Source organism: Heloderma suspectum, chromosome 13, assembly GCF_057233095.1.
Source record: "Heloderma suspectum isolate Gila_16-S chromosome 13, 16-S_ref, whole genome shotgun sequence".
In the NCBI taxonomy this organism is placed as follows: Eukaryota; Metazoa; Chordata; class Lepidosauria; order Squamata; family Helodermatidae; genus Heloderma; species Heloderma suspectum.
In genome coordinates, this window is record NC_139470.1 from 24,094,022 (window position 1) to 24,106,541 (window position 12,520).

At 49.6% G+C, this 12,520-nt stretch overlaps 1 protein-coding gene across 1 annotated transcript in view; it reads right to left on the reverse strand.

The window, feature by feature from the left end:
- The window catches only part of DTX1 (deltex E3 ubiquitin ligase 1), an 83,266-nt gene that overhangs the window by 33,005 nt on the left and 37,741 nt on the right, over positions 1-12,520 (reverse strand). The window contains exon 2 of the mRNA XM_084820467.1: positions 1,323-2,004. Within this exon, the coding sequence (XP_084676593.1) occupies positions 1,323-1,999 (677 nt within the window). The 5' untranslated portion in view covers positions 2,000-2,004. The remainder of the gene's footprint in view (positions 1-1,322; positions 2,005-12,520) is intronic.

A 12,520-nucleotide genomic window follows, 5' to 3' on the forward strand; every position in this document is an offset into this window, starting at 1 on the left:
TTGCAAACATTTTTCTAACTCCCCAAAGCACCCTCCCCCTTCTGATGATTTTTTCAGAAGGGGGCACAATAGGGTCTCCAAGTGTTTGTGGAGCGGGCAAAAGGGAATACAACAATTCACTGATAAGGCAGCCAAGCCAAGGCAGCCTTTCCCAAGCTAATTTTGCAAGTAACAAAATGACCAGAGAGGCACCTTCATCCAACTAAGATACGTGCTCAGAAGAAGTAGCCATGTCTGTGGCGGCACCCTGACTTTGGAATGCCATCCCAAAGGAGATACAGTTGGTGATGACTTTGTCTTCTTTTCCGTGCCAAATTAAAATGTTCCTATTTGCCTTGGCATTTGAACATTTTAGAATGTTAACATTTTAAACTTTTATATTTCATTTGTTTTAATTAATTGATGCTTGTGTTTTTTTGTTTGGTTTGCTGCTGCTTTTATTTGGCTTTTTAATGTTTAATTGTTTGGGCTTTATTTTGTTTTTTTCTTTAATGGTTTGTACACTGCCCTGGAATCCCTTGTGGATGAAGGGCAGTTTATACATTTTAAAAATGAATGAATACTAGATCTGCAACTGCAGCTTAAATCTGAAAACGCCATGCAGCGCGAATGGGCAGCATTAACTTCAAACACACATTTGGGTGGCCTCAACAGAATTTAAATCATGGCTTCTGACTCACTAAGGAGTTTCCAAGCACTGATCTTCTTAGTTGGATTGGGGCTGCCTATCTTGCTGCACTGCACCAGTGGTTTCACTGTCTGCCAGTGCAGTTGGGCAAGGCAGGGAGCATCATCCCAATTGCTTCAGCAGTGGCCAACATGTTCCCTCTTTCCCCCTTCACTCGGACAGAGGGCAATGTGAAAGCTTTGTTTGCCTTCAGTGACATCACCACTTCATCAAATCTGATTGAATACGGGGTGTCAAGCACAGGGTAGTGCTTAGTTATGTGGTGTCATGGTCCCTGATTAGCTGGGCTCAAGATCCCTGATCAGCTGGGCTCATTGTCCCTGATTGGCTAGGCTCATTGTCCCTGATTGGCTAGGCTCATTGTCCCTGATTGGATGGGCTCATGAAATCAGCAAGAAGACGTCTTTTTAGAAAAAAAAACTGCTGGGAGAGGCACAGATAGGGGCAAACATACATTTTTAAAAGGTACGCTTCTGGCAGGACTTTCAGGATAGATTTTGAGCTCCCCAAATGTCTCATTTTTCATGCCAATGATCTTCACCCCTGACAATTCAGCACCTCACTACTCTGGAGTCACACTTTGAGAAAGTGCTTGCCTGTTTGGAGGGATGCTAAAAGCCTTCTGCACACTTACCCTGGCGGGATGGAAGCCCTGGTACTGAGGATGGCCACGTGTTGTGTACCCGGCCGGTTCAGGTTGTTTTGACCAGGAAGCTGGGTGTTGCTGGGAGCACTCTGACTTCGTGAGAAGGTGGATACTTGCATCCCATTGGCTGACCTGACCTGCTCGATCTTGGCTGTCCCACAAGCTTGCATGGTCCCCAAAGACCACAGGGCCGTCCCGTTGAACGTATTGCTCTGACGGACAGCCAACGCTCCACTGCTGTTGCCCGAATACACCTTCCTGCGCTGGGAGGCCAGGATGGCATTGGAGGCTGCTCGAGTGCTGTTGACCAGCAGGCACTGCTGGCATGAACAAGGATGCCCAGAGTTGGTGCCCACGGGCCAGGACTGGGACTTGGGGATGGAGCCCATGGTGAGCGGATAGGCCAAGTCCATGCGTCTCCTGAGACGGCGCTTCCGTTGCGTCTGCCGGTTCACCTGAGACATGCTATTGAAGTAGATCAGGTAGCAAAATCCCAGTGAAGACAGATCCAGCCAAGGGTGCTGCTTCTCATACGCATTCTGGATGGTGATGCAGATGTCCATGTCGTACGGCGTCCAGGAGTTGTTGTCATTTTCCCATTCCCACACTATCCCCTTGCCGGGAGCAGAGGAGGGGTCGTAAAAGTTCCTTCGCACCGGGCGCATCGTCCCTGGGAGAGAACAGAGAAGAAAGATGGGCCAGGTAAGCTAAAGGGTTTTCTACAAGAGAATGTTAAAAGGCCGTTAATCCCGTGTTTCTACTTTTGCTTTGTTCACAGAATGGAGATCCAAGCACAGTTAATTTATTTGTGATATTCATATGCTGCCAAGTACAATCCCTAAGAGGTTCACATATAAATATTAAAATCACCGTTAAAATACAATGTTAAAAAGACAACATTAAAAACAATTCCAGTTATAATAGAAACAGTGCAATTCGAGGAGCATTTCCTGTGTTTCTGCTACATAACCTCTAGGCGGCACTGTTCCACTCATGTCCTGCTTCTGGGTGTCCAATGCATAGATGTTTGTCCACAACGTCAACAAAATGCTGGAGATATTTGTCTGGTCCAACATGGTTCTTCTTATGTTCTTACCAATTCTGCCTGATAAGCTTGTGGCTGTTGCTGGGGGGTGGGAAAACATCCCTGAGATGCCCCCCCGCCCGCCCTGGAGCCAGCCCTATCCAGGACCTCTCATCGAGAAAATTATTATCATGCAATAATATACATGTCATATATGTCCTTTAGCTGAACTGGAATATCCTCTTTCTCAAGTCTGTAGCTCTGTTTGCAGAATGAAAAGAAAGAGAAAAATCTTTCCTCCCCCCAGCCCCCCCCCCGCACAAAACCCTCCAGCTGAGACCTCAAATGGAGTCTGCTCAGAGGTGAGAGATTCAAAACGGAAAAGAGATCAAACAGAAGGGTGACATCAGCCGGGAACATCCGAGCAGAGGGCAGGGGCTGCTCTGTCTATCAGGTCTGTGGAAATGTGTGCAGGAAGGTGCCCGCTCGCCCAGAGCTGTCAGGATGCTTCCTGGTGTTCCGAGGGGAAACTGAGCAAGAACAATGGCTGGGTTGAACGGGCTGGGCCATGTGGCTGGGAAGCAGCATCGTGTGACTAACCACGGCCCGGTCCAAATTGGCTAGGCGGCTTGGGTTCAGGGAGGGCGCGTTGGGAAGGGTGGATCCTGACACAGCACAATTAATGCTTGCCTTAGCGCCACCCTGTTAGGGTTAAAGGGATGTTGGAGTTAGCTGGAACTCGGGAAGTGTTAAAAGCAGACTGTGCAAGACCTTATTTGCCAACCAGAATACACGGCGTTGGCCAACAAAAGCCATAAAGCTGCAGTCGATGGTTAAGTAAGTTTCAGACTGTGAATTATCGTCACGGTGTTTTGCTTTTGTGTTTTAGGAATATGATCCAGAATGAATGCAGCCACCACATCAGGGGTGCAAGAAGGGCACCCCTCAGCCACGGGTGCCCCCACCCCCACGAGCCCTGAGTGGTGGTCCCTCTACCCCCAGCATCCGCTGTTGCCAAAAAAAGAAAAAGAAAAAAAGGGCCCTAATGTTCCTGTCCTGGAAGCCTCGATCCTAGGACATCCCAAGAAGCGGTGCTCAAAGGTTCCCACCTGCATCTTAGGATGCTCTGGGGATGCTCTGGGAACAAGGCCCTGGACTTTCTCCTCCTCTTCCCCATCGCAACCTGGTTGTTGACCTGCCTCTCGCTCTGGCCCAGACAACAGAGGTGGTGAGAAGGAGGAGCAGTGGATGCCGCGGCCGCTTGCTCCCTGGCTCTCCGCCTGTCAAGCGAGCAAGTGGTGGCCATGATGAGAGCAAGTGGTGGCCATGATGAGAGAAAGTGGTGGCCATGATGAGAGAAAGGAGCAGGAGCAGGAAGAGCAGCTGGGGACAGTGTCGGTGGGGAGACAGACTCCCTGAGGGAGGGGGCCCATTGCCTTGCCCAAGGGCACTCAAAATCCTGCCAAATACCAATAAACGTTACCTAGGGAATGTTTTCAGCTCATAAGTATGTCATATATCAAATATAGAAATCAAATCTCACCCGATGTCATAAGACCATAAAAAAAACCCCGAGCCCTGCTGTATCAGACCGATGGTCGGGGTTCAGGGAGGGTGCGTTATGTAGGGTGAAGCAGTCGCCTCAGGCGGCAGGTGCTGGGAGGTGGCAGCAAGGCGCTGAACCAGAGGATTGAACCGTAATGTGGGAGTTGTAGGCAAGGGCGCTCTGATTGTCACAAATGGGAGCCCTAAAATCATTGCACCCATGGGGGAGCGGGGCCAGGGAGAGGTCCCTATAATTCATGTGTGTGTGTTTAGGAACCTTGGGAATGGGGTTTAGCCCCAGCCAAAGCAATGATTGGAGGAATGTTCACAGCCATTTCGTGCTTCTACTGGATCTGAGAGGCAGGGCCGGCCCTACCATTCATTAGGCGGGGTGAAGGAGCCGCCTCAGGCGGCATGTGCTGGGAGGCGGCAGCAAGGTGTTGGAGGAGAGGTCTGTGTTACTCATGGCTTGCCCTATGCTCCCTAAGCTTGCCTGCTGCCTTACGGTTCAGTGGAGGATGCTATTCCAACACCAGGGTCGAAAAAACAGTCTAGTCAGCTTTGTACATGAAATAGGAGAGGGTGCCATCTTGCTCTTCGCCTCAGGCAGCAAAATGTCTTCGGCCGGCCCTGCCAGTGGTGAAGTTAGTTCACCATCCTGCTTCCTATGGTCACTGACCAGATGCTTCAGCTGGGGCATGAAGGCAATACTTCCCTGCTGTTCCTCCCCAGGAATTAGTATCCAGCGGTATGTGGCTTCTGAAGATGGAGGCGCCATATAGATATCAAATATCACAATGAGAGCCAGTGTGGTGTAGCGGCTAGAATGTTGGACTGGGAGTCAGGGAATCTGGGTTCTAGTCCCCACTTGGCCATGGAAGCTCACTGGGTGACTTTGGGCCAATCACAGAATCTCAGCCCAACCTACCTCACAGGGTGGTTGTTGTTGTGAGGATAAAATGGAGAGGAGGAGGATTACGTACACTGTCTTGGGTTCCTTAAGGAGGAAAAAGGCAGGCTATTAATGTAATTATATATATCTCAGCAAAACGTTCCTCTAGCTGGACTTTCAATTTCCACGAGCAAAAGCCCACCCACAGCACATCCCCACATAGCTGTGTCACAGACTTTGCACTAGGGTGGCCATGTGTCTTCTTTTACAGAGGACTGTCCTCTGTTTTGAAGGTGTCCTCTCTTTGAAGAGTTCTCCAGTCCAAGTTCAGCGTAAAGATAAAGAACGATTACAGATGTATGGATTTTGTAAAATGCATTCCGTCTGCTTTTTGCAGATTGTCAGGCGCCTTTCGTTCCATCATCCGCTCATTGACAGAATCGGATTTCTCCAGTTTCCCGAATCTGCGCAAATGTGCATTTGTACAAATGCACAAATCCCCCCCAATATGCACAAATCCCCCCCCCCCCGAAATGCTCATGTTCATGCTTTAGCCAGTGGGGGAAATGCACAATTTTGGCTGATACACACACACACACACACACTTGCATAAAATTCTAGAAAGTAAAAAGAAAAACCAGTCTGCAAGTCTGGTCTGTGTGACTGTGTGACTTGGGAAAAGCCAGTCTGCTTCAGAATACACAGGTCGAATTCATAGAAATCCAAACTCATTTGATTCTGTTGCGGATTTCTCTGACATTGCTAGGAACTGTCAGAAGGCAGAGCTATTCTGGTACAGAGGTAGAACTGGGATCCAGGATCATGTCCCCACTTGGCCATGGAACTCATTGGGTGACTTTCTGCCAGTCACCGACTCTCAGCCTCACCTACCTCACAGGGTTGTTTTGAGGATAAAATGGAGAGGAGGATTATGTACACTGCCTTGGGTTCCTTAAGGAGGAAAAAAGGCGGGATATAAATGTAACAAATCAATAAGAGCTGGGCCTTGAATTTGTCCATCTCAGCACCCAGTCAGCAAACCCAAATTGGTCAGTACAGTGTGATATACTGTATTTCTATTTGGATAATGCAAATCTATCTATCTATCTATCTATCTATCTATCTATCTATCTAACCATCCATCCATCCATCCATCCATCACATTTATATCCCACCTTTCTTCCATCATGAAACTCAAGGTGGCTAGAACTCAAGGTGTCTGCATGTGGTTCCCCGGTGGTCTCCCCTCCAAGCACTGACCAATCCCAGACCTGCTTAGCTTCAGCAAGGTGGCCGCCTCATGTGCCTTCAGACACATGTGCCCTGGGATTAAAATTATTTCTAAATTTGCATAGGGACATATGAATTAACATATTCAAATGTTATGCTAATGAGGTCCTATTTTTGGGTGATGCAATTCCTCTCTGGGGGCGATTCCTAAGCGGCCGCCCTTCTTGAGGCCTTGGGGCTGGCTCCAGATTTTGTGGGGGCCTTGGACAAAATGCCTTTACTGGTCCCCCTTCCCTGAGTGGGCTCCGCCTTCTTGCCACTGCAACCCCTGCTCATCTGCTTTCTCTCTCTCCCTCTGGGCCCAATCCACACCATGCCCAGGAGAAGGCAAGGGAAGCGGAGGCTGCTGTGCCTTCTTCGTGCTCACACATGCGGAGAGGGCAGATTTACAGGCAGCAACAGCAGGGAGGAAGAACGGCAGGGCCAGCAGGTCGGCACTGGGAGGCCCTGCTAGGGAATGGCCTCAGCAGATGTCCACTGATGCCACACCCTGGTGCCAGCTCTGTGTGCCCTCCCATGCATGCAGAGAGTCCCTGTAGTCTAGGGCAGGACCAGGTAGACTTCAGGCTTGGGGGATCGAATTTGGCTTTTTTTACTGGAAGCTCAAGATCCACCATCCAGAACCTGGTGCAAAAGAATTCTGAGCGCATGAATTTGTTCTGAATACCAGACAGCTCTCACAGTCCTTCCATACAAAAATCCTGGTTACCCTGAAGTTCTCTTCCTTTCAGCAGTAAAATTTAGGGCAAACGGGAGGAGTCATTTTGTCGCTGCTATTGTGAAACAACTGGGAGTCAGAAACCCTTGCTGATTTCCTTGCAAATCATCCAGCGATCCACTGGTATATTCAGATCTAGCTTTTGCCCACCCCTGGGCTAGGGCTCACTCTGCCACATGCATGCGCGCGCGCGCGCACACACACACACACACACGCTCCCTTGCTCGGCTTCTCCTCTCTCCCTTAGCTTGCTGATGGTGCATCAAGAACAGCAGGCTGTGTCTGCAATCAATAATTATGTTTGAAGTGTTGCGTTAACTGTGCATCCCTCCCTGGAGACTCATAAAGCTAAACGGCCGTACGCCAGCGGTTTCCGTGGTGTTTGTTTTCGGCGAGGCTGGCCTGGCAGGTGTCCCGCTGGTCCCTTCGCCTTGCGGCACTGCTGAGCAGGAAGCCGCTGGCAAGGGGCGCCAATGTGTTCCTCTGTAGCAGATGGTTGCCTCCTTGCCATCTCAGCCTGCTTTGGCCTAGGCCGTTCAGGGAAACGTGCCGGAGTCCCGGCTGAAAAGAAGCGTCCCAAAAGCCCTACGTGAGCAGCAGATTCCCAGATAAGGATACCGAGGCACTTTGCTAGGGGAGAGCATAGGTGCAGAACCCCTTTCAGCCCAAGAGTCCAATTTCATTCCAGAGAAGCTCTCAGGTGGTGGCAGCAAAAGAGGTGTGGCCAAAGCAAAAGGGGCAGGGCCAAAACATATATCCAAAAATACCAGGATATTTCAGCATAAAGGTCTTACTGCCAATAACCAAGCCTTAGGAGAGGTATTTCAACCTCTCCTAGAAGGGCAGGGGGGCAGCAGAAAAGCAGGGAAACCAGCAGACAATCAGGAGTTTGGGGAAAGTGATTGAGGCCAAGGGAAAGGAGTGTGGCCTCCTAAGGAACCCTGGAGGGTGGGATTGGGAACCCAGGAGGGTGGATTTGGCCGCTGGTCCTGAGGTTCCGCACCCTTGTCATAGGAACCAAATTCTTGAATCAGAGTAAGGTGCAACATCCAGCCCATTGAAATAACAGGACTCAAGTTCGGTGGAGGCTGGCGGCTCCGATTTAGGTGGGGCTGTGAGTGCAGTCTGGCTTTCAGTGAGAACCAGCCAGAACTCTAAAGGAGCGGTCCAAGGGGTTGAACCTATTTTGGGGAAAGGGTTCAGCACCTTGGGTAGTTCCTTTAGAGTTCTGACTGAAACGCAGACAGATTCACAGCCCCACCTAAATGGGAGCCACCAGCCTCCACTGCAGGTTAAGGAGTTCTACAATCTGGGTGCCACAACCAAAAAGGCCCTGTCTTATATTGGGGATAGGGTTCAGCATCAGAACCGGCCAGACCTCCAAAGGAGCTATCCAAGGTGCTGTACCCTATCCCCTGAAATAGGTTCAACACCTTGGATAGCTCCTTTAGAGTTCTGGCTGGTTCTGACTGAAACCCAGAATGGATTTACAGCCCCACTGAAATGGGAGACACCAGCCTCCACTGCTTAAGTTATAGTTCATTTCAGTGGGTCTGCTCTGAGTATGACTAAGTCTGGCTCCAACCCCCTGTTTCCAAACACAGCCAGGGAGAGATCGTGCAACACTCAGAAGCTGGGCACGAGGGCTGTGCTTTCCCCCTGCGATTCATCTCCACCATCTGGTATTCAGAGATCTACTGCCCCTATATATGGATGTTCCATTAAAAAATCACAAGTAGTACCTGCAGCAAATGTGGTGGGGGTTTGTCCTCTTGAATCTCCCCCGACAGCAGGAGTGGGCAACAGCGGGAGCTCCAGGGGCCATTTGGGGCCTCCTGAACTCTCTCCCTGTGGGGTGCAGCACTGTGCAGGGCTCCACCTAGTCCCCGGGGCACCGTGCAAAACTGTAATATCACATTTCATTCTTTTTATCTTTTGTTCATTCTTTTTATCTCTCGTTGTGCACCACTCAGGAATCTGTTTAGATGTGGAGCGATGTGCAAACGTTGTAAATCAGTAATAAAAGAAATAAATTAAAGGGGTCAAATTTGACCCTTCCAGCACTCTGTAGCTACTGCAGGGTGCCATTTTACCCTTCCCCCTCCATATTTTTCCACTGACATGGCGGGGGCAAACTGTGGGGGGGGGATGGAGTTGGTATGTGTCCCGCGTATTGCTCAGTCCTGCCATACTGTGCACTACAGGCCCAGCTGAGGTGCACACAGTTTGGAGGGCTAGCCAGGAAGGGAACTCCAGCAGAGGCTCAGTTAATGCACCCACTGGCCTGCACATTTGATCACCTCCTGCTCCTCCCTCCCTCCCTCCCTCCCTCTCCTTTTCTTAATAAGAATTCATGCATGAGCAGACATCCTTCTTTATGTGTGTTTTGGGGGGGGGGGTGTTCCCTCTAAGATTATTTTCAAAAAACACCGCAAACCTGAGCATGCAAATACCTCCCTTTTGTTTCTCAGTGGCCTCACTTTGGCTACAAAGTTGTCAGCACAGGCCTTCCAAGTTCAGCATTAGAGGGATGGATGGCAAATAGCTATTCGATAGCCCTTTCTTCCATGAATTCGTCTTGCCCTTTTCTTCTAAGCTGCCACAGTCACACCTTGCGACAGCAAGTCCCAGAAGTTAATTAAGGTCTGCGTGAAGACAGTCAGACCTGAACTTTCTGCCAACGAGGATCACTGGATAATCTAAAGTCCTCATAATACGACAGCGGGAGAAAGAATACCTTCTCTCCAATCTCTTTCCATAGGTCTTATTTCTTAACCCCCCTGGTCTGATTCAGAACGACTAAACTCATGTAGCCCACATCCACGCATGTTTACTCAAGTCCCACCATATTCAGTAACACTCACTCCCTTGTGAGGGTATACAGGATCACAGCCTTACAGCTTGGTCTTATGAATGCTTGCTCAGGAGTAACTGCGAGGTAATAATCTGCAGAAGACTGAAGTCTTATTTAGGGTGCAATCCTATGCATGTTTAGACAGAAGAAAAGTCCTTCAACTCCCAGCATTCCCCAGCCAGCCATGCTGGCTGGGGAATGCTGGGAGTTGTAGGACTTTTTTCTGTCTAAACATGCATAGGATTGGGCCCTTATTCTCCCCGCCCCACCACCACCACTCATAACTAGCAGTGCAATCTAGGGTGGTCACTTTGGCATCGCCAAAAAAAGAGGACAAGAAGGACACTGATTTGTGTAACATTTGCACATGGTCATCTAGATGCTAGATGCAAATTTAGAAATAATTGCCATCATTGAAACAGAAACACGATCTATCTCACCATAGTAACCAGGTGCCCTGCCTCATGCTTGCTCAGCCTGCGGTCCAGCAGCTGCTAAGCCTCGGTGGGCACCTTCAAAGCCCCTGGGCTCTCCCTTCTTCAGGTTCTTTACCTCTAAACTGGATAGCCCTTCAACTAACAGCCACTTTCCTCCAACAGCCCTTCAAATAGAGGACTATCCTCTGTACAGTACGATACATGGCCACCCTCAAGGACTGCACCCTTACCGCCCAATCCTATGCACATTTGCTCAGAGGCAACTCCCAGAGAACTGCAGCTTTCCCCTGCTAACAATACGATCCTGTATTAACATTCAAAGCCCTAAAGGGCTTGGGGCTGGGTTATCTGAAGGATTGCCTCCTCCCATGAGCACCTGCCCAGACCCTAAGATCATCTTCAGGGGTCCTTCTCCAGGAGCCCCCGCTAAAGGAAGTGAGGTGGGTGGCTATCCAGAAGAGGGGCTTTTCTGCTGTGGCCCCCTGGCTCTGGAATGAGCTCCCTAGAGAGGTTCGCCTGGTGCCTACATTGTACTCCTTTCGGCACCAGGCAAATACCTTTTTATGTTCCCAGCAATTTAGCACTCCAGTCTTTTAGCTCTGCTGTTTTCAATCTGTATTTTAAATCTCTGCATTGCTGCTAGGTTTTATTCTGGCGGTAAGTTTATATTGTAGTTTTATGCTTTCGTATTTTACATCGTTTTATGCTGTACTTTGTGGTTTTAATTTTTGTGAACCGCCCAGAGAGCTTCGGCTATTGGGCGGTATAGAAATTAATTAATTAATTAAATAAATACATGTCTACTCTGAAATCCCTGCTCAGTCATGAAGCTCACTAGGTGTCTTTGAGCAGTCACGTGCTCTTGACTTATGCTACCTCACAGGGTTGTTGTGAGGATGACATCACTGGTGTTGGCACATGGTTCTGAGTCAGCCTCAGCTTTGCCGGCTGGCCTCATTTTGCTGTTGACATAACCTGGGTCTGAGACAGGCTAGTCCTCGGTTTTGCTAACGGAAAGTCCGCCGAGAGCTCTTCCTGTTCCGAGGCTGCCAAGCTGATCCATTTGTCAAAAGATGTTTGCATAAAACTTTGCCGGCGCACTGAATGCTCTGTGTAAATGCCATGGCTCTACGGACATGTGTAACAGATCACTGTGAACTCTCATAATGTTCTTTGCATTTAGATAGGGCTTTGGAAGGTACGACACCGTCACACCTTAAAAATCCTCACGACAGGGACGGGAAGAATTCCTGCGCTGCACGTGTGCTTTGTGGCATCCCGTTTCTTAATTCTTAAGGCAGGGAGAACCTCAAGACTGGGCACCAAATCTGGCCAGCCTGGGGTCGCAATCCGGCCCTCCAAGGTTCCCCGAGTGGTCACGTCCCCATTCCCTGAGTGGCCCCACCCCATTCCCCTGGCCCCGCCCACCACTGGCTTTGGGCCTGCCCATCACTGGCATTGGCCCCACCCACCACTGGCTTCGGCCCCGCCTACCAAAGGTTTTGGCCCCACCCACCACAGGCTTCAGCCCTGCCACCACCAGCATGCAACCTCAACAGAAAAAAAGGTTCCCTATCTCTGATATATAATAACAACAAACACATTCTTTAAGTACCAATCATTACATAGCCGAAATGGCGCTATCCATTCCAGGGTCGGGGTCAGGGGTCGGCATGGTGACACACCTGCCAAGGGCCCACTTCCCAGCAGGGGCCCACTGACAAGACCTCCCTGGACCTGCACCTCTTCTTCACCGTTATTTATTTATTTCGTTTCCATACCGCCCAGTTACCGAGGCTCTCAGGGTGGTTCACAACAATTCACACAAAACTACATAAACTACTATAATACAACATGGTCTCATTTTTTTAATACAACATTTCAAACAATTAAACAGCTAAAAACAATTTCAGAACAGACCTGTTCAAGAAAGCTGACACAGGTGCCCCATGATATGCCATTAAATGCCTGGGAGTAGAGGGCAGTCTTAACCTGGCACCGAAAGATGACAGTGTTGGTGCTAGGCAGGCCTCAGTGGGGAGCCAGTCAGGGGGCCACCACTGAGAAGGCCTTCTTCCTTGTTGCCACCTTCCGAGCCTCCCTTGGAGGAGGCACTCGGAGGAAGGCCCCAGATGCCAGCAGAAAAATTGTGGACCCTCATTTTTTAACCAGAGGACCAGTGTCGTGTCTGACGAGGCCTGGGAAGATCTGGATTCAAATTCCCCTTGCTCAGCCATGAAGTTCACTGGGCGACTTCAGGACATTCACTTTTTGACTGGGTTCACACAACACTCTAATCTACACTCAGTAACTGAGAGTGGTTGTTGTTGAGCCTTGGGTTAGTGTGTTGTCTGAACCCAAGACATTTTCCACAGGGTGGCTTGCTATCCATACAGTGTGGCTTATTTTTCTCGAACAAGCCACCT